Source organism: Equus caballus, chromosome 14 (genome assembly GCF_041296265.1).
Source record: "Equus caballus isolate H_3958 breed thoroughbred chromosome 14, TB-T2T, whole genome shotgun sequence".
NCBI classification, from domain to species: Eukaryota; Metazoa; Chordata; class Mammalia; order Perissodactyla; family Equidae; genus Equus; species Equus caballus.
The window spans coordinates 101875624-101901756 of NC_091697.1; the positions used below are offsets into that span (position 1 = coordinate 101875624).

At 41.2% G+C, this 26133-nt stretch overlaps 1 protein-coding gene across 2 annotated transcripts in view; it reads left to right on the forward strand.

Moving 5' to 3' along the window:
- The window catches only part of HOMER1 (homer scaffold protein 1), a 121067-nt gene extending 109320 nt beyond the window's left edge, over positions 1–11747 (forward strand). For both annotated transcript variants that reach the window (XM_070234631.1, XM_023618107.2), the window contains exon 9: positions 3484–11747. In XM_070234631.1, coding sequence (XP_070090732.1) covers positions 3484–3672 — 189 coding nt within the window. In that variant the 3' untranslated portion in view covers positions 3673–11747. The remainder of the gene's footprint in view (positions 1–3483) is intronic.
- Positions 11748–26133: the final 14386 nt, after the last annotated feature.

The window sequence follows — 26133 nt, forward strand, 5'->3', positions numbered from 1 at the left end:
AGATTTTAAGTTTCCCTGTGTTGCTTCTTTTCCCCTTTACCACACTCTTCCAACAGGTTCCTTTCTCTTCGCTTTACCCTTCTCGTCAGTGTTGCCCTGCCAAGGCTGCCTCCTTGTGTCTCGTGGACACTTGAGTTCCTTTCTTGGAGTCTGCTCCGGTCTACTAGGATGGTTTTTCCCTCCAGTGTTTTGGTGCTTTCTCTTTCTCAGGGTTATTAGAGTTCAGTCTTAGGCCTTCGTTCTCTTCTTCCCTCTTCTGTGTGTTGCCCCCACAGCCTGCCTGCCCTCTGCAAAGGATTAGAATGAGAGCTTGAGAAATACCTCTGCTGGAAATTGATGCTTACGTTACCTAATTATAGGAAATTTGAAGTTTGTATTCCTCTCTTTCTTCTAATTACATTGAAGTCATGGAATTTGGGTGGTTGCATTTGTTCTTATTACTGGCTTATAGAGTTTGGGAGGATGGTTGGGAGATTCCTTTGTACATGGTTACCATTTCCTCAGCCACCCAGGTTATCTGTTCTGTTTCCTTCTTTGTTGCCAGTGTCTTCCTTCTACCAGGCATGCTCCATTAAAACAGGGACCATCTTTGTTTATTTACTGTCGTATCCTCAATGCCTGGTACCTAAAAGATATTCAGTAAATAATTGTTGAATAACTCTTCTTCAAAATTTGTGTCTTTTACCCATTTTTCTGTTGAATTATTAAAACTTGTTTTGATGATTTATATATCCTGTTATATCTGAAGGTTAATGCTCTAATAGGGCAATAATATATCTTACTTGTAAGAACTTAAGATGAAAATCAGATGTCAAAAAAGACAATCTTTCTGTAGCTTTTATTTAGATTAAGTGATGCAGATTTAAATTTATAGAAAATGAACCTGATCTGGTCCCATTGGTGATGGTAATAATTGTTTAAGTTCTTTTTCATCACTCTAGTGTTGCAGGCTCCACAGCTAACAAATGTAGAGCATGACCTTCTGTCCACCAGGAATTTATACTTTTGGTTATTGCATTTTAGAGCACTTGTTTTAGCAAATTCTGGCTTCCACTGCTTTACCAGGGCTGCCCCAGGCCTCTAGGTACCCCTGGCACCTGCTTCCATATCAGTAAGGGAGAGAGGAAAGCAGTAGGACAAAAATGATAATAAACAGGAGAGTGAGTTAGGAAGGAGGATAAAAGGCAAGAAAGAGGCTGGAAAATATGGACAGAAGGTGGTTAACTGGAAAGTGCCACCAACCAGGGCTCCGGTTGCCTCCTGTTGGCCCCTGTACACTGGGTTATCTATTCTTGTACTAGGATCATATTCTCTGCCTGAAAATAGACCAACACCGTCAGCATTGTATTGGATCCTCTTTGTTATCTGCCTAGTAAAATGCCTCCAGTCAGAAATGGCTTAGAGTACAAGACTCCTTCTAGAGAGAACAAAGCAATTTTAATAGCTGAGAGAATTTGGTGTTTTGCTTGCTTCCATTGAAATGTTAGGGTGTTTCATTGCTTGGAAAGGAGAACAAGGAAACCTTTCATTTTTAAGGAAGACTTAGAGGGCAAACTGGGTGGTGCCTGGCAAAGTGGGTGTTTCCTAGTGAATGACATTTGGTTTCTTTTTATAGTTGAAGACAGTCTACTCTTAAGCTTATTGTTTCACAGGCAAGAGAGCATGCTGGGCAATATGAGTGGAATTTTTACATTTGACCTCAGGGTCTGCTTTCTCCCTCAGAGTTTAGAGCCGCCATGAACTTGGCTTCTGAATTTATAAACATTTACTGGTTTCAGATTCTGCTCTCAGTTTACTTATCTTCACCTTGTAGATTATTCAAAGTAAAAAGAATAGAAACATACCTGGTAAAGAAATTAGAAACATACCCGTGAACATCTAACAATAAACACTTTAAGATAAGACTGGGATTTCTTAAATTCTTCATTTATAAATCATTGTAGCTGCTTTATTCCTTTATTTTCCCAGCTGTTGCAAGTCATCTGTGACATCCTTGCTTAAACCTTGCTCTTAGTTATTTCTGTCAAGGCATGCGAACATTTCTTGATGTTCAGAATCCTAAATCAATTGTTACTTTCTAATATGTACTCAAGCTAATTTTCCAATTATTTTTCTCAAAAGCTGAATTTTTACACGTATTATAAGACACATTTTTAGGGGACAAATGCCCATAATCCAAACAACTTGAACTATTTCCTGTTTCCTGTTTGTACCTTAATTCCCAGTGTTTGTCCTCATGCATACGGATTTTTGCCCAGTTGCAGTGTGCCGCTTCATGTTGTTATTTTCATTTAATATTTATCAGATTGTCTTCCAAAAATTTTTTAAATATTTGTTTCCACTATTCTTTAGACGATAGAATTTTTTTAGAGATTTATATTTAAATGATATACTAACATTTGAAACATATTTTCTGAGGCTGATGCATATTGTGGTCCTAACACCAAGATGTTTTCATTGTCTCTCATAATTTACAGATGTGAATGGGATTCGTGTCAGTCACTTAATTCCTCTTAGATGTAAAAGTGAGCTTTCCAGGAAGAATATGTAACTTTCGATTAGTTGTTTTCCTGAATAGTTTGTTTAAAGTGTAATAGTTTGTTTTCTGCCTTTACTCTCAATTTGATTTTTTAACCAGAATTAAATCTTGAGCTCATATTATATCATTTTATTTTTTAGAATCACTTATTGTATTTGTCATACTTAGAAACATTTTTCAAGCAATAAAAACTTCTAAATAACTTTTAAGTATGCCAGAATTTATTCTATTTAAAAATTTTTTTAAAATTTTTGTCATGATGAACTTTTCTTTCCCTTTTGTCACTGTTCTCTTGCCTTGATTGGCAGCATATTGGAAGTGTTAGCTTTGTGGTCCTATTGTATGTACACTGGTTAACTCTCTTCACTGCAGGTTTTGGTAGTTGAGCCATAGTCTCTACCATGTGCATTCACTTGATATTGAGGCAAAACAAAGAATAATTAACATACTCAGAGGCTCCTAAAACCTCATTTTGGAGGGTCGTTTTCTTCTCTCAGTCTTTCTCCAGAATTGTCACTTAGGAGAAAAAAATTAATTTGTCTCTGTTTCTCTGCCTGCTTTCGCCTGAGATTGCACACAGTTGTGCGTTAGAGAAATTACGTGGGCAGAAATAGAAATGAGATGTCAATCATCTGCAAAACAAGCCTTCACTTGCATCTCAGTATTTGATTTGAAGGCCTGGAGGGTTGCCTGGCGGCAAGTAAGCAGTCAGGGAGTTTTTGTGGGGTGAATGATGGATTCATGAACAACCCACTCAGTGAAACCACATGGATTTCTCAGAGGTTGAAATCTGACATCTCCTTCAGTTTTGTTCACTTGAGATTCAGAAGCTCGTCCTCTTTGTCAAACTATATTAACTGCTACAATGTTAGTAATAACGAAAGTAATATTGTTTTCTAAGTCATGAACTGACGTATCTGTGTATCACACTTTTGTTTCTAAAGGAAGTAGAAATTCGGAACAAAGACCTGGAGGGACAACTGTCTGACTTAGAGCAACGTCTGGAGAAAAGTCAGAATGAACAAGAAGCTTTTCGCAATAACCTGAAGACACTCCTAGAAATTCTTGATGGAAAAATATTTGAACTAACAGAATTACGAGATAACTTGGCCAAGCTACTAGAATGCAGCTAAGGAAAGTGAAATTTCAGTGCCAATTGATTAAAAAAATACACTGTCTCTCTTCATAGGACTGTTTGGGCTCTGCATCAAGATTGCACAAAAAATTTGAATATCACTCCTCCAGGAAGAGGATCTTTTGAAAATTGGAATTGTATATTTCAGTGTAAATTTTAGAATTCAGCTTGTAGCTAGTTGGGGAAAAAAGAGATGAAAAACTTGAACTACAAATTACCTCCATGTATATTATTGGCCATAGTTAACTAGAAAGTTATAAATAGACACTTAATGCAATCTTTTTTTCCGATATTAGCCAATGGGAGAATTAACAATGTCTGGGTCACATCCCCTTTTTGTGTTCAACACAGTGAAGGTTATCTGCTTTTTAAATTAATTTATTTACGATATCTAAAGCTGTGTTTTGTGCAAAAACTTAGTGATGAAAGCCCTGTCTTTTGTTGTAATCTGAATAATTTCTCAGGATATTTTTGCACTGCCGAGAAGCAGTGCCATTACCAGTTAATTCTTGCCAGGAGTGAGAGAGCTGCATCTTTCATTGAAACATACTTGCTATGATTGGGTGTATAGAGTTCTTCCCTTCTTTACACTGGAAGAGATTTCACTCTGCTGACCACGCTGGTACACTCTGATGGTCTCTAACCTTGTCCGCTGTGGAGTTTACTTTTCCATGTTGATTCCATGTATTTATGAGAAGATGTTGTCTCCCATTTTATTACACATTTTAAAGCCAACTAACGAAGGCAGCTGAGTCCCTCAGAAATTTTTCTTTTTAAATTTCTAATAAATTTGACACACAGTACTGAAATATAGCAGCCGTCACTGACGGTCTGGTCTAGCAATGTTAAGTCTATTTACAGAATATGCAGTTACATTTATTTATATATTTTGCAAGAAATCTTTTCTGAATGATCAATGCATTTCAATTTACAAATAATAATGGTTATTGGGGAACTGTCTATTATAGATCATTTTAAGGTGTATAGCTATTTTAAAGGGGACCCATTTCCATCAAACAGCCGATCAGAGGACTATTGGGATTGGAGCTGTGTACTCTGTCTGGGTCTTCACGTCAGCCACATCTCTAGTCAAACCTCACAAGGCAATATTCTGAACTGTTAACTAGGCATTTCAAAACAGGAATTCAATTCAATAGGCTCTTCTCAGTAAACAGGTTTTAATGTTGTTTTGATGTAATTTTAAAGGACTTTCGGCAAACATGCATTTCTTTATATATTTCTTTTAAGAAGCTATTTTAAAAGTAAGCCAAGTGCTGTCTAGTCTGCATATGGAGTAGGAACTGCATCAGAGTCCATATATTCTTGCTGTGCGATGCCTGTGATGCTGAGGGAGTGTTCTTTCTCAAAGTGTTTGCTTGAGTGTCTGACTCGAGGAAGTCTGCAAATGCACTGACTCTGTTTGTACCCCAAAAAGATTGAATTGTTCAATACAGAATTAAGGTAATTAATCAATTTGTAACCATTTTTTCACTCACAAACAGCTACTCAACACTAAACAGTTGTTTTATAAATGTATGTGTATGTATGTAAATACATACATATTAATTTATATTAGAGTGAAAAATAAATGGTTTGTTTCTAAAGTTAGTTTCTAAAGTGAGTTTTCAGGTGTCTCTGAAAAGTTTATATCAGACCCTTTATTATCGTGTATTATGTGTGCTATAACATCATATGAGTTACCTCCATCTAGTTTAGGATATCTTCCTCCCCTGTTTCTTACAGGGAAGATAATTTAGGTACACAGGCTCAGAGCTGAGAGGTCTCTCTGATAGATCAGGTACTACAATTTATTGGATTGATGAAATTAGGTAGATGTGCTTTTATCCATCAGTTTCTGAGTGACAGAGAGCACCAGATTTTAATTTAAATAGGGATTTAACACTAGGGATCAGGGAATTTAGTTTTGAAGAGTTAAAAATAAAAAAAAAAAGTATAAACTGTTGAAATGGTAAGTGAATTATTTTAATGATGTGATAAGATATTTTTAAATTTTGACATAGTTGTCATTTAATGGGAAAATAACTCACCAAAATGTCTCCACTTGAATTGTATTGATATGTGAGACATGTGTGTAATTCAATATATACATATACCCATATGTATATACAGAAAATTATTTTTAATATTTTGCTACTGCTATGAAATTTAAAATTGGAAATTTTGTGAGTTTTTTCCTTGTGCAATAGAGCCTAGATTTTTCTTTTTTTAGTGATTTAACAATTTCTTGAGGGCTGCACCTTTAAATTCCCAGATTGTCATTAGACGTGTACAGTATATGGGAGAAGGTGGACACAAGTGCACATATAAATAAAATCTTCTTACTGACTATTTTAAACATTCATTTACAGTAGGAGAGTATCTCAAGTCGTCATCTACAAGTCATAATTAGGTCATGTGCCTACTGTAGTTTTCTCCATTTCTGTATTATATAAATAAAAGTTTGCATAATAAAATTTGATTTTTCCCAGAGACAGGTATTATATAATGTATCTATATTTAGATCAAACTGTGGTAATATATTTATCAGAAAATCACACGGGGAACTATAGCCTGAACATGTGGACTTGAAGTGACACAAAAAAGGAAAGCAGAGATTGATCCCATTGTGTATAAGTTATTCTATGATAACTATGAATTCTTGTACAAAAAGCAACTGAAAAAAAAAGAAAAACAAATACAGTTTTTATTTTGAAATACATTTGTTGTTCTCTGGAGAATGTACTTTATCTTTTTCCCTCAGTCTTTTACAGATATTTAAAAGCATTAAGTGATGGCAGCATTTACTTAAATCTTACAGGTGCTACTGGATTTTGCATTAGTGTGTTATGTTGTGAAATCCTAACTTTGACATAAAAGGTTTTATAAATATTTCCCTGCCTGGAAAATTAGTTTTTGTTTCTCCTCTCTTCTTCTCTCTCTCTCTTTCTCTCTTTCTCTCTTCTTCTCCCCCTTTCTTTCTGCAGATTAAAAAAAGTTCATGAAGTTGCATCCCCACTTGGCCCTATAGAAGAACTCCAGCACCATCATAGATTTAATGTTTTGCTGTCATTGAACCGTTGGGAAGTAGAGGAAAAAGTTACATTTTTTTTTCAAGTAGAACTAAAAGACACTCAAAATTAAAACCACTATCACCTTTTAAAACTCTTTTCCTTGCCATGTTAAAATTAAATTTATTTTTTAATGTATGTGCTACAGTCTTCCAAGCTCTCTCCTTGCAGACCTGATTCTCTGTCAGTTCTGGAATGGGAGGCGGGCCAGAGGGAAAGTTTTTTTGTGGCAGTGTTTTTTTGGAAGAAATCCTTTTGTTTATTTGCTATCAAATAACTTGAAAATCATGAAATTCTGTGCTTGAAGTCATGAAATAGTCTTTATTGAATTTTTGTCTTCTGGATATTTAATAGCATTGTTCCTTTATCATTCATGAAGTAAATTAATTTATATAAAATCTTAAAAAAGAAAACTTTCAGGTAAGAAGTAGTTGAGAATGACATATTTTTAGAAATTTCTCAAGTAGGATACTGTCCTATAATAAGTATTTGTTGAGGAGATAATTTTTATGTGAGAGAATATTTTTAAAATTACTAGAAAAGGATCGTTTTAGAATGGAAAAAATGTATCATTCACCTTACTCGAAATTGTGAAAGTGTATTTTTTCCTAATATTCATGTTAAATTGGACCTCAAATTTTTATGACAGTTTTTCTCTATGGGAAGCTGATATATAGATGTCACACAAATAGAAGCATAGTTATTGCATTAAAGAAATGAATGTTTTTCATTTTTTGTTTATATATTACCTAGTAGAATAGCTAACAGTTTTATCCAAAACAAAACACTCAAAGACTCAATCAGCACTACACTGCCTAGTGATTTCTGCTGGTACACTAGATAGAAAGGAAACATTGTAGGTCATTTTTATGAAAAACAGGTGACCCAGGGAGAGAAGTTAGATCTAGTCAATCCTCTGGGCTCTTTGAGGACGCTTCTCTCCTTTAGATTAAAGGACACATTCCAGAGGACAGCAGGAGCACATCCGGTGGGAGAGGATATTTTTTGTGGAAAGAGCCAGCAAAAAGCAGGAGCACAGTGACTTCAGTTTTTATCTAAAAGTACATCAGGACAGCCAGAGACACATAAGTGCTACTTCCTACCTTGCTGCTGCTTTTAACTAAACATGTTGGAATTGCCCTAATGAATTCCAAAGGCTTTCAAAAGATCCTGTCATTTGTCTTGTCGGGATTTATAACCTAATATGAGACACCTAATATTCAGAACTCACCATTCTGTGGGATTCTGACCTACTTTTGTCAATTATTTTAACATCAAATCTACCCAGGGCCAGAAATATTACTTTGCTTTCTCCTGATAACACCAAATTAAGGTGATAATGGGTGCCTAATAAATGGAAAATTAAGCCCATTTCTGTGTAGAAAAATGTCTTTTGTGGGTATTTTTTTCTATCAACATTCCTGATTTTGTTATCTGTGTTTTTCAACTATGTTACTATATATGCGTATGTATAATAAGTCATATCTGTGTGACTTGCATATATGACTTATTTGATTGTGATACCTTAGGTAGAATGACTATTTCAGAAAACATGGCTAGAAAGCAGATAGACTTGAAGTGAATGCTGTCCTGACCATTTCAGTATGAAACGGAACAGAAAGGGGTGTTTGTTGAGTATCTGCTGTATGACAGGCCCTGTACTGTTTGACATTTCATTTCTACGTGTAGAGGCCTTGCAGGGGTGTCCTCTGGAAGAGGGCGGGGGGGAGGAAGGAAGGCGGCTCGGATGTTTGCACTCGCTGTGTGCCCAGTGATCGGTCTGGTCAGCTGGTACCACAGTCAGAAGGGGGAGATCTTGCTTGTGTTTCTGGTACAGTTTTCCCTCCAGCTTGTCTGCCTTGCCTCTCGAATATCTCATTAGGGCACTTAACTAAATACTTTATACTCGCTCTTCTTGAACAACCTCTTCAGCCTCGTTTGGTGTTTACATGCTTGTTATTGTTCAGTTATAAATCATACTTTGTTTGCAGGTGTCATATTTATGCGATATGTTTTAGTCTTAAATTTTTAAAAAAAATTTACAGCCTTCAGATAATCCAAGGAAGTTATATTTTATATGCAGAATTTCAGTTTATAAAATTTAAGTAGCAAACTATTTATAAAGGCCTTGGGAAGGTAATTCATCTCTTAAGTTTCCTAATGAAACAAGTTGTAAACCTGTAAAACTCATTCTCCAACATTATATAGTAGTTCAGTAGGATGCAGGTTTTGCAGTCAGTACTGGGAGACTTTGTGGTCAATTATGGTTCCACAGAAGTTAAGGCCTCTGCAGGCTATCTAGCCATTAGATCAGCCCTAGAAGTAACTCATGGCCCTTGGATCTTTAGATGAGTGATACCCCTCATATAAGTGGAATCATACAATATTTATCTTTTTGTGTCTGGCTTATTTCAATTAGCATGTTTTCAAGGTTTATCCATGTTGTGGCATATATTGGAATTTCATTCCGTTTCAATGCTGAATAATGTTCCATTGTGTGGATATACCACATTTGGCTTATCCGTTCATCTGTTGATGGACACTTGGGTCATTTCCACCTTTTGGCTCTTGTGAATAATTCTGCAGTCAACATTCCTGTATAAGTATTTGTTTGAGTCCCTGCTTTCATTTCTTTGGGTATATTCCTGGAAGTGGAATTGCTAGATCTTATATAATTCTATGTTATCCTTTTGGGGAACCACCAAAGGATTGAGTTTGAATTGGATTAATTTAAAAGATTCATAGAGCAAGGTGCCATCTCACTGGAAAATCACAGTCATGGGGTTATTGTTTTGTTAATAGACCTGTAAGTGATCCATTGGCCTCTAAATCATGCCTTTTACTCTCTTAGTTAAAACATTTATTGAGCACCTGCTATGTCCCAGGCCCCATCTGAAATAGAGACTGGAGGGAGAAGCTCACAATTTAGTACAAGACACGGACAGTTACTTTATAGTGCAAAGGTGCAACGGTAATGGAGAGTACTAGCGCAGGGGAGCCCCAAGGGAAGAAGAGTCAAGAAGTCTTTCCCAAAAGAGACGACACTCAACTGATTCTTGATGGAGGAGTGGGAGCCAGCTAGTTGAATAAGGACTGAAAGAGAATTGTAGAGAGTATGTCATGTGCTAGAGCTCAGAGGGATGAAAGAATTGAGACGTTTAGAAACTTAGAACGGGTTAGCACACTGAAACATAGGCTGTAGGGAAGGATATGGCAAAAGATGGTGACGGAGAAGTAGGCAAGCGGTAGATGAGGAAGGACTCTAAGTCATATGAAAGATTGGGGTTTTTATTTTGAAGGTAATGCAGAGATACTGAAGGATTTTTTGTAAAGAAGTGATGTGATAAAAAAAAAAAACTGTTTTACAAGTCTAGGTAGTTATGCAAATCACAATCCCTGTTGAGAGTCTGCTTTATGGCAGTGGCAATGGGAAAGGAGAAGATGGAATGGATTCAGGGAATATTTAGGGGGTAGAATCAGTAGGACTTCTTTGCTAATGAAGATGGCGAGGAAAAGAGAAGAAAGCCAGATGACTCCTAAGTCTCTTGAGTTGGACAACAGGGTGAACAATCCCATTTACTGAGATAATGAATTCAAGAGGGGGAGGGGCTTAGTTTGGGTGGAGTCAAGGAGGTAAGACAAAGCAAAGGCAAAGGTGAGAATGATGAGTTAGTTCCATTTTGAGTTTAAGATGCCTATAGACTATCCAACTGGAGATGTGAGTCTAAATGGAGCTCAGGAGAAAAATATGAGCTGGAGATATTTGGGAGATGTTAGCTTATGTAATGGTGGTTGAGGGCATGAGAAATGAAGAGAATGTCAAAGGGAAATGTCACTTTGGGCCAGGTGCGGGACAAGAGCTTATGAAAGAGACAGAAGGGATGGCCAAGAGGGATGAGTGGACAAGGAGTGGGGACTCATGGAAGCGTAGAGTGGAGGTTCAGAAAGCCAAATTTCACTCCAAAATAAATCAATCCACTCATGTCTTGAGGCAGTGATATTCAAACTGCCTTGAGATCCTTCCTTAATATTTGATTTTAGAAATATTTTAACTTCAAAAATTAAAAACCAACAAACTCAAATATGCTGTTTTTAACATATTAAAATGTTGAAATCCAGCAAACACGAGTACTAGGTTAACTGTTTTTGTGCAGAGGCCAGAATAAGGCCATCCGTGGTACATGAAAGAGCATCTTGGTATTTCAAGGTGAGCTCTGAAAGAGCGGCTACCATTTCTTAGGCTGAATCAGAGCTTTCTCAGTACTGTGCAACTGAAACAAAATACAGAGATGGGGTCACCTAAGAAAACCTCTGTCTTCTGTAAACCCAGTCTCAAATATTTATGAAAATCACTTTTCTTATTGACTTGTTACTTAAATTACGTTACATGCTGTTCCTTCTGTTAACATATTGGACTTCCATGTAGCTGTCATTTCTAAACGGTTGCGAGGGGGGGAAGCTACACCCAAAAAGAAGTTATAGAACTTGGCTTATTAATCTTTCTGTGGCTCACCTGACTCTCCAAGCCAAGTTCTAGAGGTTTAAGTATACTACATATGTCTTTTTAACTGTGTTATTTTGAACTGAATTCACCACTAGGACCAGGTGATTTTGTGTTTGCATTGCTGTAGAAAGTTCAGAGTTAACATTTCTGTTATCTTAAATGATCCTTACTCTTTTTTTCATATTGATTCATAAACAGATAACTGTATACAAATTATCTCTGGTATAAATTATCTCAAAGGATGACAACAACAATAACAAAATACTCTGTATTTGGTTTTAGACTGCTGTATGGTATTTGATTTTTATTTCTAGTTTAAGTTAAAAATTAGCTTGAATTCCTTGAGTAGACATGACTTGCGCTACTTGGGCAACAAATTAGAGCATGTTAGACATTCCAGAAAGAAAAGAGGAGCTACTGGTTCTCAAAGTTGGCTCCAAATAATCCATAAAATTTGCAAATCACTTGTGAATTGTCAAATAAACTCTACCTTTTAAACCACTTTTGTTCCTATTTTTCTATTTAATGATTAATCTCGGTCTCCTTTAGCAGAGAATTGATGTTAGAGCACATTCTGTGCATTAAAATCCTGTGTTCCACATAATAGTATAAAATAGAACTTCACAGTCTGTGGCGCATATCACAGTTCACAACAAATTTTCACAACAATGTCATGACCTAAGTATTATTGTTATCCCCATTTTATAGATTTTAGAGAGGCTGAGATTCAGCAAGATTAAGTGGCTGGCCAAGTAAGAGGCAGAGCGAGGACTAGGATGCAGGGGCTCTGCCTGCTAACCCTGTGCCCTCCCGCTCCATCGGGCCTGAACTAGGAACTGCAGACCTTTGTTGAGAAGGCAGGTACAAAAGTTTATCAATTCGCAATATTTAACAACCTATCAACGAGAAAAATCGTTCGTTTTCCATTTCACAATGATATTATGTTTTTGAATCTGTATCTCCTTGCTTCTCTCCTTTTTTTAGGGGAAAAAACCCTTTATTTTGATGATGCAGTGGTTCATATGTGCTTTCTTTTTGCAAATGTTTTTAATAGTGCAGATAAAGCGAAAGTCACTCTTGACCTGTCAGTTCCATCCCTAGAAATTACTGCTGTAATCTATTTATGTCCTTTCAGGATTTTTATACGCATTTACATGCAACATACATGTGCTGATGGAAATACCTTGTTGTTGTAGGGGGAAGGGAGTACATAAATTTTATCACATGGTATGTCTTACTCTACAGTTTGCCGTTTACTTAATCTTTTTGGAAGTTCTGTCCAAGTCAGTACATAGAGACTTACCTCATCCTTTTTAATCCTTCAGAGTATTCCATTTTATGGATTTATCATGGTTTATTTAAGAATTTCCATATTTTCTCTTTCCTGTTTTGCTCTGGCCGCGTCGTCCTGACCTTGAGGCTCCTTTGCTAAGTTTTAGGGGTATTCAGGATTGATTACTGCCCAGTTACCAAATGTCCCATAGTGCCTCTCATATCCCCAGTCGGAATGAACTCTGGATGAATAAATTTTCCCAAAAACTGATACTCAAAAAAAAAAAGTTTTAACTGATCTTGATGAAAACCTTTCTAAATTATACTACAAGCAACACCTAGCAACATGCCATGGATGTGGTAGTTGCTCAATAAATGTGCTGAATGACTGAACATGCCTTACTGCTTTAGAAAAGAGAAGACGCCCAATGTAAACTTCAGCCTCTGTTTAGTGACTTGGTCCACCAGCTGTTGCACAGTGCCACCAAGTGGAGATAACTGGGGGACTGCCAGGGGTATGAAGGACAGTTTAAAAACCAAAGCACTGTGCTTTATAGGCTTCAAAGTGGGGAAGAAGGGGACAGGGTTAAAGAGGAAAGGAGGAATAGAGAGATGCTGGAACTGTGGCGTTTCCAGACAGTGTCTCCCTCGTATGCCAGGAGGTCTTGGCACCTTTTTGATGGCTCTGCTTCTGGTAGCATCCCCTGCCAGTTGGCTGTTCATTCAATCAAACATTTTGTGGACTGGGAATGCAAAGATGCTCAGACACAGTCCCCACCCTCAAGAAGCTTATCGTCTAGTGAAGAAAGCCTGTGTTTTAACCAAGAGGTGCAGTAAGACATTAATGTTATAAAGGGAGCCAGAGCAGTGGCATTTGAGCTGAGATGTAAAGGGTGAATAGATATCCTCTTTGAAGACTCAGGTGATGGGCAGAGAGCCTGGGAGAGAGGGTACATCACAAGAACAAAGAGCCATCCACTCAGATGCAGTCTGACACCCTGGTGGACCCATCAGTGACAGCTTGGGGCACCAGAGCAAACGAGGCAGGTTCCAGATGGGAAGCTTGTCTCGTGTCCTTGGCAGTTCTGACGTCCCAAAGGCAGTGGAAAGCCGCTGAAACCTTAAGGAGGGAAGTAACATGATTGGATTTACATTTTAGAGAAAGTAAATCATTCTGGCCGTGGTATCAAGAATGAATTCAAGGCTGTGTGAGGTGATAGCGGGGTTAACTAACCTTGTTGTGGTAATCATTTTGCAATATATAAGTATATCGAGTCGACACATTGCACACCTTAAGCTTACGCGGTGTTTATAGCTCAGTAAAGCTAAGGGGAAATATGGATTAAAGAAAGGTTCTGCAGGACCAGATTCAGGATGACCTTTTTTTAATTGTAGGAATCCAGGTAAGAGACCCAAAAGAACCTAAACATTGGTAATGATGCAAAAGCAGCAGAACTAAATATGAGAGATGTTCAAGAGGTAGGTGATGGGTGTTATTTTGAAATTTTTAATTTCTGCTGCTTTCCTAGCATTTATTGCTCCTTTCCCTTCCCCCGCCCCCAATTCAAACAACAGCGAAAGCGTTCTGTGCCATGGCCTTTGGGATTGGGTTGTTACTGCAGTAATTGACAAGGGAGTAAATTCTCTACTTGTGAATTTCTCCCCTCAAATGAAATTAAAAAAAACAAAAAAATTACACCCTCATTTGAGAAAGAAGAGGAATTGAAGGGAAATAAGATGCAAGAGGGTGGCAGTATCTCTAAGAAGAGGCCCTGAGCTCTGCTCCCCTCCCCCAACACACCAGCCTTAGGTCAGATTTGGGGGATAAATAAGTGGACCTCTGGACAGAATGGAGGATCGAATAGCAGGGGACACCCATGCCTCAGTTTCCAGGTTTGCCTACAGAAGAATTCCACTGAACCCGGACAATGCAGCAGCCACTGAGAAGAAATGGCAACATGGCGTGTCTCAGCTAAGATAGTCCCCAACAAGTTTCTTGGGTCCCCAGAGTGGCATAGGGCATAGGGAAGCATCTGGAAAGTTTCCCTGCCACACCCTCTCCAGCAGCTGTAGAAGTAATTGACAAAGGAGCCAATGAATGGGGACAGAGGGTCACCTGCATGGATCTGAGACCAAAGACCAGATGGACATCTCCGTGGATGTTGGTGCAGAAAGGCGCCAGTAAGCGAGGCCAGAGGGAACCCAGCTGTCCAAGCAAATGCCAGCATCAACAGAGCCCACCACTCCCCCCGCCCTCCAAGTACTGACATTGCACAGAACTTAGCTGTAACCCCAGGGAGGAGGTGGTGGGAGGAAGCCTAGTTGGCTGAGTTTATCTTGAGTTGACCAAAACAATGTTTCTGCTGCTAGGCAGAATGTATTTTAGAACAAAATTGAGAAGAACAAAATTATATTCTTTGCACACCCTCATTGTGACCTGTGAAAATGTACCCACCACCAACAGACTTTTCAGGACTTGGCAACTGTCTGGTGGACTTCTAGGGTTCCAGATTTGGTTTAGGGAAAGATAGTTCTGTTTTGGACATGTTGAGTTTGAGGTGCTTCTCCAGAAGTCTTATGAATCTGAAAGTTGGGAGAGAAGTGTAGGCTGGAGAAATGAATTTGGAAGTTACAGAAGTAGGTGCAGGCTGTTGGTGAGGCCGTGAGTAGATGAAATCAAATAGGGGGTGGAGAGGAGAGGACGGAGCCCAGGGAAGTCCTGACATTTAAACGGGCGAGCAGAGAACATGGAGACAGAAAAGAGCCTGTGAAGAAAGGTCCAAAATGACCTTGAGAAGAGTACCAGGTGACACCAGATAATCATATTGATAACTATCATTTAATTTCACAGTAAATCAGTAGGATCCAGCTTCCAGGATAGTTCAGGGTTACAAACTAAAATTCTTCGTCACATCTCTTCTTATTGACCAGGAAAATGCCTGTCTCATGTCCAAACTTGAGGCCACATCCTGGTTGCCTCGGGAGGCGGGATCCTGACTACAGGGCCTAATTTTATGCTAATGTGGTGCAGCCTCACTTCCCTCCATGGTGTCCCTGCAGAGGAGACCCTGGTTCATGTACACAGGGGACACTTGTGCGTGTAAGGTCAAGGTGCTATCAGGACTTTTTTCCACTGTTACCCAATTCTCCTTTTAAGGAAAGATCTCCATCGCAAATTATTTCCAGAGATTAAGACTACACAAATTTGTTCTTTTGGGTCTATGCTGCTTATTTCTAGGTGATGAGAACTGCTTAAATCCATCATCCCCTCATCACCCTGGATGCCAGGGAGCTAATACCAGGTTTGGGGCTTAAGAGCTTGTTCCTCAGAGAGGAGTTCTTGTAATTCTAGTTTTTTCCTTCCTCTTTGCCCTTATTTGTTTCTGCTCCTACTTTCTGATCATGTTATACTGGTCTGATGGTATATTTCCATAATAACCCATTCACATATTTTTTGACTTTTGCAAGAAACAGAGTAGCTAATTAAAAAGTAAAGGATATGTTGTCATAATTTTGCAGATTTTTAAACTGTATCTCTAAGGTTGACCATTGGTCTATGGTAGTACCTGCTGTCTTCGTTTATTAGTTACAAAGTTCATTCTGATAAATAATTTAGAGAAGTTTTTTCCCAATAGTCAATCTGTGTATCAATGACAATAACAAAAATTACACACTTGATTGATGAAATAGAGCGTTTAAGGACACAAGGTGACCCCAGGGCGGTGAGATCAGGAAGTTTTCCTCTTTAGTCTGTTAGCTCTGCTGATCCATCACGACCATGTTGCTTAGAACTGTGGCCACTGATCTTGTAAGTCGTCAGTATAAACTCTTCCCTCCTCTAATCCTACGTCAAATCCCGTAACAGGCTTCTTGCTTTGACAGTTGAATTACCATGAGCAAGAACTCAACAAAAATCAATAACGTACCTTCCCCTGCACTGTGCTGGGTTCCCAACTGTGGGTGTGCTTGCTTTCATCATTTTGGACTCAGATCTGTTTTAGGTGCCAGGATCTACTTTTACTGTCACCAGGCAGGAGGATACAGGCTTCTTCTAAGGTAAAGACTGAGTATTTGCCCAGGAGCCCTGCCAAAGATTGCCCCCGGGGTAGGGTGCAGCCTCCTTCAGAGAGTGGAGAACAGACCATACGATTGTTCTCTCTCTCGGCTGCCTACTAACTTACCCGTTAAGCCACCTGTGCCAGGTTGCGCTGCAGTTACCAGTTGCCGTTGCTTTAATTCTCCCAGCTTAGATGGCCCTGAGCCGCCCGAACTGAAAGTACGATGAAACTCTCCTTTGAACAACGCTCATCGCAGAGCTGCACGCAGCTTGGGCCCTCGCCACTACCCGCTAAATATTAGCTTGGGTCCCAACAAAGAGAAAAGGTCCGAACTCTCCTTTTGGCTAATGATTTGCTCATCAAACCAAGATGTCTCAAACCTGTAATTCTAGTTGTAATTGCTTTCCCTATCGGTTTCATTCTATTTGAAAGAGCAATAGCCACAAAAGAGGGGAATAGGAACTTTCATTACCACATGGCGTGTGTCAGACACTCTGCATGCTGTGTCATTTGGTCCCAATAACAGCCTGAGAGGTAGGGGCTCTCCTTCACAGATAAACACCCAGAGACTCCGGGAAACCATTGGTCACCCAACGCTACACAGCAAAGGATGGAATCCAGTTTGCACTCAGACGGGCTTAATTCCTATTTTTCTGTAAGAGGCATATTTTTCTATGCCAACCTCAGCATTGAGAGAAGGAGAGAAAGATAACAAGAAAAACGGAGTTGACTGCTTACTGAAGAGACTGTAACAAGCTTGGAGCTAGGTGGCTGTGGCTGGAGTTGCTAGGGCAGAGTCCTTGGGAAGATTCCTGAATTGTTGACCATGATTCATCCAGTCCTTCCTGTTGCCTGGTTTGTTATCTGATCCCAAGACTGTGCTGTAACTTTGGGGGCGAGAAGACAGAGCTAAGAGTCCATGGAGTCCTCGTACCTCCCGCCCGAAGCCTCTATTCTGATATGCCTACTTCATGCATCAGGAGAGAAATCCAGGCAAGAAAGTGGCAGCAATGATTGAACTACGCTCTAGATACAATTTCCTGCTGTGCCGGGGGCGCTAATTCATGTGGACTCAGAGGAACCTCAGGGACAGGTTTTTGGAAAATCAGACCCCAGGGTTCTGGAAGCTAAAAATGCTGGCAGTAATGCGGATAGCACTTGGTACTCCTGCTACGGAGCGCTGCACTCCTGTCTCCCTGCCCTCTGGAAAGAGTCCAGGGTTGCTGGAGTCGGGATCACATAAGAGGGGGTCGGTAGTAATAAAGGTGAGACACCCCATTCCTCCACCGAGGGAGCCTTCTTAGCCTTGCCCTATACATTCTCTAGTAAAGAACCCCTTCCACTTCGGCCTCGTTGGGATCCCGGATTTCAGAGTGAAGATTCTGGTTCCACCTTGTCTGAATGCTGAGACCGTTTTTGTTGTGGACTGGGGGCTGGCAGGGTATCTTCAGAGCCAGAATACGGACGGGCTCCTTAAAAAGCTGCAGCTTGGTGCAGCGTGAAAACCACAGAACTGCTTTTGACATTCAACTTAATCTTCAGGCTATAATACCAGCTGCACTGCTGGACGGGGCTTGGCTATCTCCGCAGAGCCTGCTCTGCTTTTGAGAAAACTGACAAATTTGGAAATGTGATAAAGGTAACACTTTTCTGTAAGCGGTTATTTCTTCCTCTTTATTATTTGGTTCAAAGAATTTTTGAATTTCATTCCAATCTTTTCACTTTGTGTGTCAAGAAAAAGAGTCATACCAAGAAAGACTTGACCAATATAGTCTTTTCATATCATAAATTCTCTTCTCAAAGTTGTTTTTTTCTGAGAGGAATGAAAGTAATTTTATTTGTTGTTGGGTGATGGTCAAATGCTTTCAAGTGACCTGTTTCTTCCTTTAAATGAGCATTTTCTGATCTACCTGAGTGCAACCCTTACAATGTAATGCATCCAGTGGCATGCCCTCCGAAATAAGATTTGCTGTTAGTGCTAAAGATGATTTCACAAATATCCCTCCCAGGATCACACGAATGTTGACAATAGAGAGCAAACATGAACTGATCTTTTTAAATTAGATTTTCGTTAGGCCTATGTTTTGGATTAAGAAAGAGATGTGGTCAATGGATTTTATTCCTTTCTGTGTGTGTGTGTGAGGAAGAGTGGCCCTGAACTAACAACTGTTGCCAATCTTCCTCTTTTTGCTTGAGGAAGACTGTCACTGGCTAACATCCGTGCCCATTTTCCTCTACTTTATGTGGGACGCTGTCACAGCACGGCCTGAGGAGCGGTGCTATGTCCGCGCCCAGGATCCAAACCTGTGAACCCCAGGCTGCGGAAGTGGAGTGCACGAACTTAACCACTACGCCACCAGGCCGGCCCCAATGGATGATTTTATTCCACTTTTATAGCGAACGGGAATGAAAAAGGGAACAAAATATTTCCACACTGGACTCCTCGTGAATGAATTCAAGCAAAGTTCATTACTGGTGGTTTCGCCTTTGGCTGGGTGTGAAGTGTGCCCGCAGAGGAGCTGACTTGCTCCCCGCACGAGAAGTGGAGGTCTCTGCACACGTCTGCTAAGTCCCAGGGGCTTCTGGGGCTTTGTCAGCTCGTGCTAAAAAACATTTTTTCCCCATCAGGTTCTAGGTGGAGAAGGCATGTCATCCAGTATAAGGGATGACTGGGTCATTTCTAACTGTGACAGGCCACGAGACTAACAGCGTGAGCCAGATCCCAGCGCGGGGCGGCTCTGCCTGACGTTTCCTTCCGTGGACTCCACACACTCGCGTTTGCCATGCAGTGTACACACATGTGTGACCTGCCAGTATCTTGAACATGCCCAGCAGCCCTGTTTTCGGCAGGTCCCTTCATCTCCGCAGGCCCCAATTCCTCCTCTGCAAAGGAGGGAAATGGTCTATAACTCGTTCCAATCTCTTCTTCTGTCTCTAGAATATTCAATACATCAAGAGAAGGAGGGGGTTAAGACTCAATGCCTCTAAAGAAACTCTAAGGTTTCTGTCATCCGAGGGCAGAGGTGTGCCCGGCAATCAGTTATGGTTGTCTCAAAATGCTGTTAACTTTCTTTCAACATATACCTACCATCTGATCCCGCCATTTACTCCTAGCTGTTTACACAAGAGAAATAAAAACCTGTCCACACAAAGACTTGCACGTGAATCTGGATTCCCAATAGCCCCGAACTGGAAATAACTCAAATGCTCATTAACAGATGAATGAACAGAGTACATTCCATCCATACAATGGATTACTATTTAGCAGAACAAAGGAACACGCGACTGACACGCCAACAACGTGAATGAATCTCATTATGCCGCGTGAAAGCAGCCAGACGCGAGTCCAGGCCGTGTGGTTCCGTTTGTGTGAACTTCTAGAGAATGAAACGAGTCTGGTGGAGGAACAAAGAGCAGGTCGGCCCTTGCCTGCAGGGGTACCAGGGACCTTTTGGGGGTGACGGAAATGCTCTGTGTCTGGATTGTGGTGGGAGTTTCACAGGCGTGTGCAGCTGTCACCACTCGGTAAAGGGATACGGCTTACATGTAAATTACTTCTCGAAGTTACTGGGGAAAACTTCGTAAGCTCTTGACTGTTAAATCGGAGGCTTGAAGACAAGACATAATGGGCGGCAGTGTTGTGAGGCCGCGATATCAAAAAAGGGTTGATGAACCAGAGAGAGTCATCGTGAACCTTCTGAAAAGTGCCTTGGTTTCTGGGCAGCACATGTGAATTTGTAGAAGAAGAACTGATCTTCCACGTTTGGGCAAACCCAGATCAGAGAACCTCCTTGGGGACTAGGCAGGGGACAGGCTGGCTGGACTCCTGAGAGCCAGCCGGCTCGGCCAGGGCACGGTGGCAGGCAGCCTGCTGTCCTCTCAGCGTGTCAGGCTCCTCAGCACCAGGGGCCCCTCCTCTCTGCCTGAGGGGGTATGCGCTCCTCGGGAGGTGCCAGGCCACTTCTTGAATGTTCTATTCGGAAAGGAAGACACTGTTGGCGCATCCTTCCTTTTCAGGCCGTCTGGAGCAGCCTGCCTCAGCTGGCACCACTTGTAGAATCATAGGATGTGAGATCTGGGAGAAACCTCAGGGATTCTCCTGTCCAACTCCCCAAAGGAGGAAACTGGGGCCCAGAGAAGGTCAGTGACTGGCCTAAGCTCACACAGCCAGAGCAGGACTAAAAATCAGTGCCCTTCTGGAGTCTCTCCACTTTATTATGCTCACTCACGACTCGCTAAAAAAGTGCAGCCTAACGTCTCCAGCTGTCAAAGCCAGGTCCCGAAGCCAAGCTCAGCCTGCTGCACTTTGTCTAAATGAAAGCTGTAAAGTGGCTGGATTCTGGCTGAGAGAAAGGCAGCAAGTCCTCAGCGCTGACCTCCTGTGAGGAGACATAAGGATCAAACCTCAGCATGGGGATGAATGAGAGGCATTTATGATTATTATAGAACTTGGCAGCAATTACCAAAGCCTGTTCCGTGGTGGAAATGACCATGTTAAATTTCCATTCTTATTTGCATTTGCAAAAATAGGATAAAATTATTTCTTGGGTAGGAACGTTCTCCGTGACTGGGAAATGCTTCTTGGTCATTACTGTTCCTTTCACTCCTCGTATATTTTCCCTTGATGGCTATTGAAACAACAGATATTTTATACATTCATCCCAGCGCATTCTTCATTGAAGTGGAATCAGACTCCTCCAACAAAGCAGCTGCTGCCAGGGAGTAAATTAGGCCTTTCTGGACGCTCTGCTCACACTCCGTCCAACACGGCTCTAACTTTCAAACTACGCTTTGGCAGGCCCACGTCTCAGCAGCGTCCCCAACCTCCTCCACTCGACTCTGGCCCTTCGGAGCCTGGGCAGGGGCGGGGTGGCCCCGGGCGGAGGTGGCCCCTCTGGAGTCAGGACGTTCTTTCCCCCTGGTGTCAGGAAGGCGCCCGCGATGCTGGCACTGGTTTGGGGAGACAAAGATGGCAGTTGTGTGACTGAGCAGTGGTCTCGGCCCTTTGGAGGGTCTGCTGTGCTGGCGCCATGTTTTGCTTTTCACGCAGTTGCCCCAGAATATCAGCTGCAGAGTTTGCCAGAATGACTAGGACGGAGACTTCGGGAAGAAGGCTTAGGGTGTTGGAGAGAATCGCCGTCAGCCGAAGCAGCAGCCCCCGAGCTGTCTCCTTCCAGGAGGGGCTCCGAGGTGACCAACGACAGCGCTTCCCGGAGGCGTCGACAGCGGTGAGGCCCCACCCTTCCAGTGGTCTTGTGTTCTGTGCCGCTTTGTCTTGTCCTGATGGTCATGCTGTGTCGTGGCTGCAGCAAACGCCTTTAGTTGTCGGACACGGCGGGCACCGAGGGTGGGTCCCACGCCGGCGTCTAACGCTTCCCCCACCGAGCACTCAGGGCGGAGCCTCGGTCTTCTTCGCAGCCTACGTCCGCCCGCTCGCACTGCAGACACCTGTGTATCCACAAGGGCACGCGGTCGCTGTGTAGTAAATCCTGTTAAACGATTAGATAACTTGTTGAGCAAGCGGATAATACAAGTACTGACCTTAAATGTGGACTCACCAAATCAGAGTACTAGTGACACAAAAAATCACTGAAAACACTGTGGGGGAAGAACTGAAACTTTTTCTCCAAGATTCACCGATGACCAGAATTGATCTATGGCTATTTTCAGGTGTACTGTGTAGTGATGGAGAACTCAGCTGGGTACCAGAAAAAATCATATCCTTCCTGCCACCTCTAATCCTTTGAATTTAAATCATTCCCATCATTGAGGTCAAAGGTCTTTGGGGCGACTGAACTGGATAATTCATTTTCTTCTTATTAATTATAAACATAGTCTTTTGTTTACCTGAGAGACAGGAATACAATTGCTATTTCAAGTCACTTTTACTTTTTACTTACTATGTTTTTTATCGGCACACAAACATGCTCTAGTGTCTCTCACCTTTAAAAAAATGTCTGCCCTTAATCCTTAGAGCTATCTGTTGATGTCTCTCTTTTTCACTGAAAAACTTCTGAAAGAACCGTGCATTCACGAATTCTCTCCACTTCCTAACTTTCCATTCGCCCTCCAGACCTCTTCACTCTGGGTCTGCCCCACGCCTCCACCAAAAGTGCCCTCCCCAAGGGAGCCGGTGACCTCATGTTGCCCATTCCAGGGAGCATTTCTGAGGCCTCGTCATCCTGGAACTCTCCTCTGGGGACCGTCTGAGAATCCTTCGATGGCACCTGACAGAAAACTCAACACAGACTGTGGCAGAGAAAAGAGTAAGTTTCTGTGGTGTTTCTTTAATGATTTTCTCCCCTTTTCTTCTCTCTTCTTCCGGGCATCAATCAAATATTGGGTTAACTGAATTAATCCTCTGATGATCTGGTCTCTTGTTCACCTCCTTAGCTGTTGACGAGCTCTGAGAGTTCCCTGCCTCTGTCTTTTAAACCTTGTATTGAATTTGTGGTGTCAGCTCCCAGAGTTTTCCTCTCTAGGTATTGTTCCTTGCTCATGGAAATTCCTTTTTATTGCAACACATTCTTGTTTCACAGATGCAGTATTTTGCCTTATTTTTCTGATGAAAGTAATTTTAATTTTTGCTCTCCTAGTCTCTCGTTTTCTAAGAGCTGCTTTCTTTAGTTTGCTTTGGCCTTGCCCGTTGTATGGACTTTCTGAAAATGTCCCTGTGATTCTAAGCAGCCTTCACATTCTGCAGGGAGACCTGAGAGCCCTGGGCAGGGAGGGTGGGGCTGGCTGACTGGCCTTTGGGGTTAATGGGTCAGGCTGAGTGGGTGGGAGGCCAGCTTTGTCATTGGGTCAGTCTCCACCCCTCCCACCCGCAAACATCAACACGTGCTGGCCTTTTCTCTGGGGCCGTTTGGCTTCTCCAGAGAGAGAACTTGCAGGCTGCTCTGAGGGTTAGGGGCCCAGCTGAGGATTGTGCCCTAACGCTCCCGTGTTCAGCGTTACCTCTGTCCCCGTCTTGTACCTGCTACTGGAGTCCAGATCTTCTCTGGCTCATTTTATGCAGAGAATGAACCTCTAGTGTCTGGCCGGGGGCAGGCGGGCCTGGGAGTTGAGGGGTCTGTTCGTCCTGTTTGAGGACCTCCACTCTCCTCCTCCTTTTCACCCTTCTACCTTGTTACCACCTTCCAAAGAACACGGTGCCTCCTAGCGAGCGCCAGGCCCCTCAGGACTTGGCCAGCTTCTCAGCAGCTCACTGCAGACTCTCAGCTCAGCTCCCTCCACTCGGGGAAGTCACCGGCCTCCCAGGCATCTTCCAAACGCAGAACATTTCCCGTCCATAGTTTTCTCCTCTTCTGCCCTTTCTTCCTTCACGGCCACATTAGGGCTTTAGGAGGGAGTAGTGATAACATTTCCAGCCACTATATTTAATGGAAAGTTCGTTGGCATTCTTTACATTTTTGGATTATATTTTGATTCTTTAGGATTCATTTCCACAGAAAGTCAGCCAGAAAAGAGAAATTCTGCACTTTTCAGCTGCACCCAATTCTTTCTACAAAGAGTAAACATGCAGGTAAAGTTTTGTCAATTTAAAATGTTGCCTATTGCATAATATTCATTTTGTGAGATGTGAATGAAATTATGTCCTATTAAAGAAGGAAATGTGTGCGATTATTGCTGCCTTTTCAGATTGTCCAGGAGCCTCTATTCTAGTCTCAGATGTTCTTCTAAATGACTCAGATCTTTGTGGTTCTTTGTGAAGAATTTTGCTACCTTAAGGAGACTGATAGCCAGGCCTCTTCCATGCGCTCATTTAATCTGAAACCCAGCCGTACGAAGCAGACCGTCACCATTGTCCCCACTTTACAGGTGAACAAACTGAAGCAGAGAAATAATTTGTCCAAATCCACACAGTTAGTAGGTGTCTCCAGAGTCCCCGGTCTTAATCACTATGCCATGCTATGTTGCAACATCTTCTTCTTTTTATTTGATGAAATTTTTAAAGATTTTCCCATCTACTTCCCCAAAGAAAACTTACAATCTTAAAAGACCTAGAGGAGAGTACACACATACACACACACACACACACGCACACACGCACACAGCCAATTAAAAGGAGCAGAGACTGTGAAGTGCAGAAGTCTCAGCTGAGCCGGTTCTTCCAGGACAGCACTAAATTTGACTCTGATTTCCGGCCAGCTAATGAAAACAAGTGAAACATGTTAGATTATATGGTTCTCACTGTTTTGTAGAGCAAACATGCAAGTTATTTTGCAGAGCAAAAGGTTTTTGGCAACTGATTTCTAGAAACACTTTCTAGAATTCTAATGAAACAACTCTACCTTAAGGCTTTTTAAAAACTTTATTGTGAAATGTAATACTTACTCAGAAAAATACAAAAATATCAATGTACAGCTTACTGAATTACTGTAAAGTGAGGCCCCACCTACCATACCACCCGGTCAGGAAACCTGGCCAGCCCCGCAGCTCTGCACACGGTCCTTCTAGTCGTAAAGCTCTCCTCTCTCTCAAACGCGGCCACGATCATGATTTTTACGGCAATCATCTCTTTGCTTTTATTTTTTTCCAGATTTATTACCTAAATAATATCCTAAACACTATATAATGTTATAATGAATAATGTTTCAGTCCACGATGGACCTCATATACGACAGAGGTCCCATGAGATTGGCACCACATGGCCTATGTGTGTATTAGGCTACACCATCTAGGTTTGTCTAAGTACACTCTATGATGTTCACACATGACAAAATCGCCTAACACATTTCTCAGAATGTATTGCCATTGTTAAGTGACATATGACTCTAGTTTTGCTTTGCCTGTTTACCTTTATACGACTGGAATCATATATTAGATATACTTTTTGGCTTCTTTTGCTCAACTTTATGTCACTGAGATTCATCCCAATTGTTGTGTGTAGCTGTACTCATTTTTCTTGTTCTAGAGTACTACACTGTATGACTATAGCACATTTTAGGAACATACCACAGTTTGTCCCTTCATCAGTGGATGGACATTTGGGTTATTTTGGTTGTTGGCTATTATGAAGAATGCTGCTATAAGCATTTTTGCATGCCTCTTGATTCAAGTATATACATATTTCAGCTGGGTCACAGGGTACGCATACGTCCAACTTTTGTAGATAATGCCTAGCAGTTTTCCAAAATAGTTGTACTATTCATACTACCCACCAGGAGTATATGAAAGTTGTTTTCTAAATCCTTGACAACACTCAAAATTTTCCATCTTTTAAATTTTAGCCATTCTTGAGGATTATGCTATCTCATTTTGGTTTTAGTTACATTCTTCTTGTTACTAATGAGGTTTGACTATTTTTGTATGCACACTGGCCATTTGAATTTCTTTTATGAATTGCCGATTCAAGTCTCATGTTCATTTTTCTACTGCATTGTCTGTCTTTTCATTGATTTGTCAGTGTTTTTAAATGATGACAACTTTTATAAATTTGATTTTTTTAACTGTTTGATACTAGTACAGTCATACCTTGAGATACTGTGAGCTCGGTTCCAGACCACAATGAAGCAAATATTGCAATAAGGCGAATCCCGTGAGGTTTTTGGTTT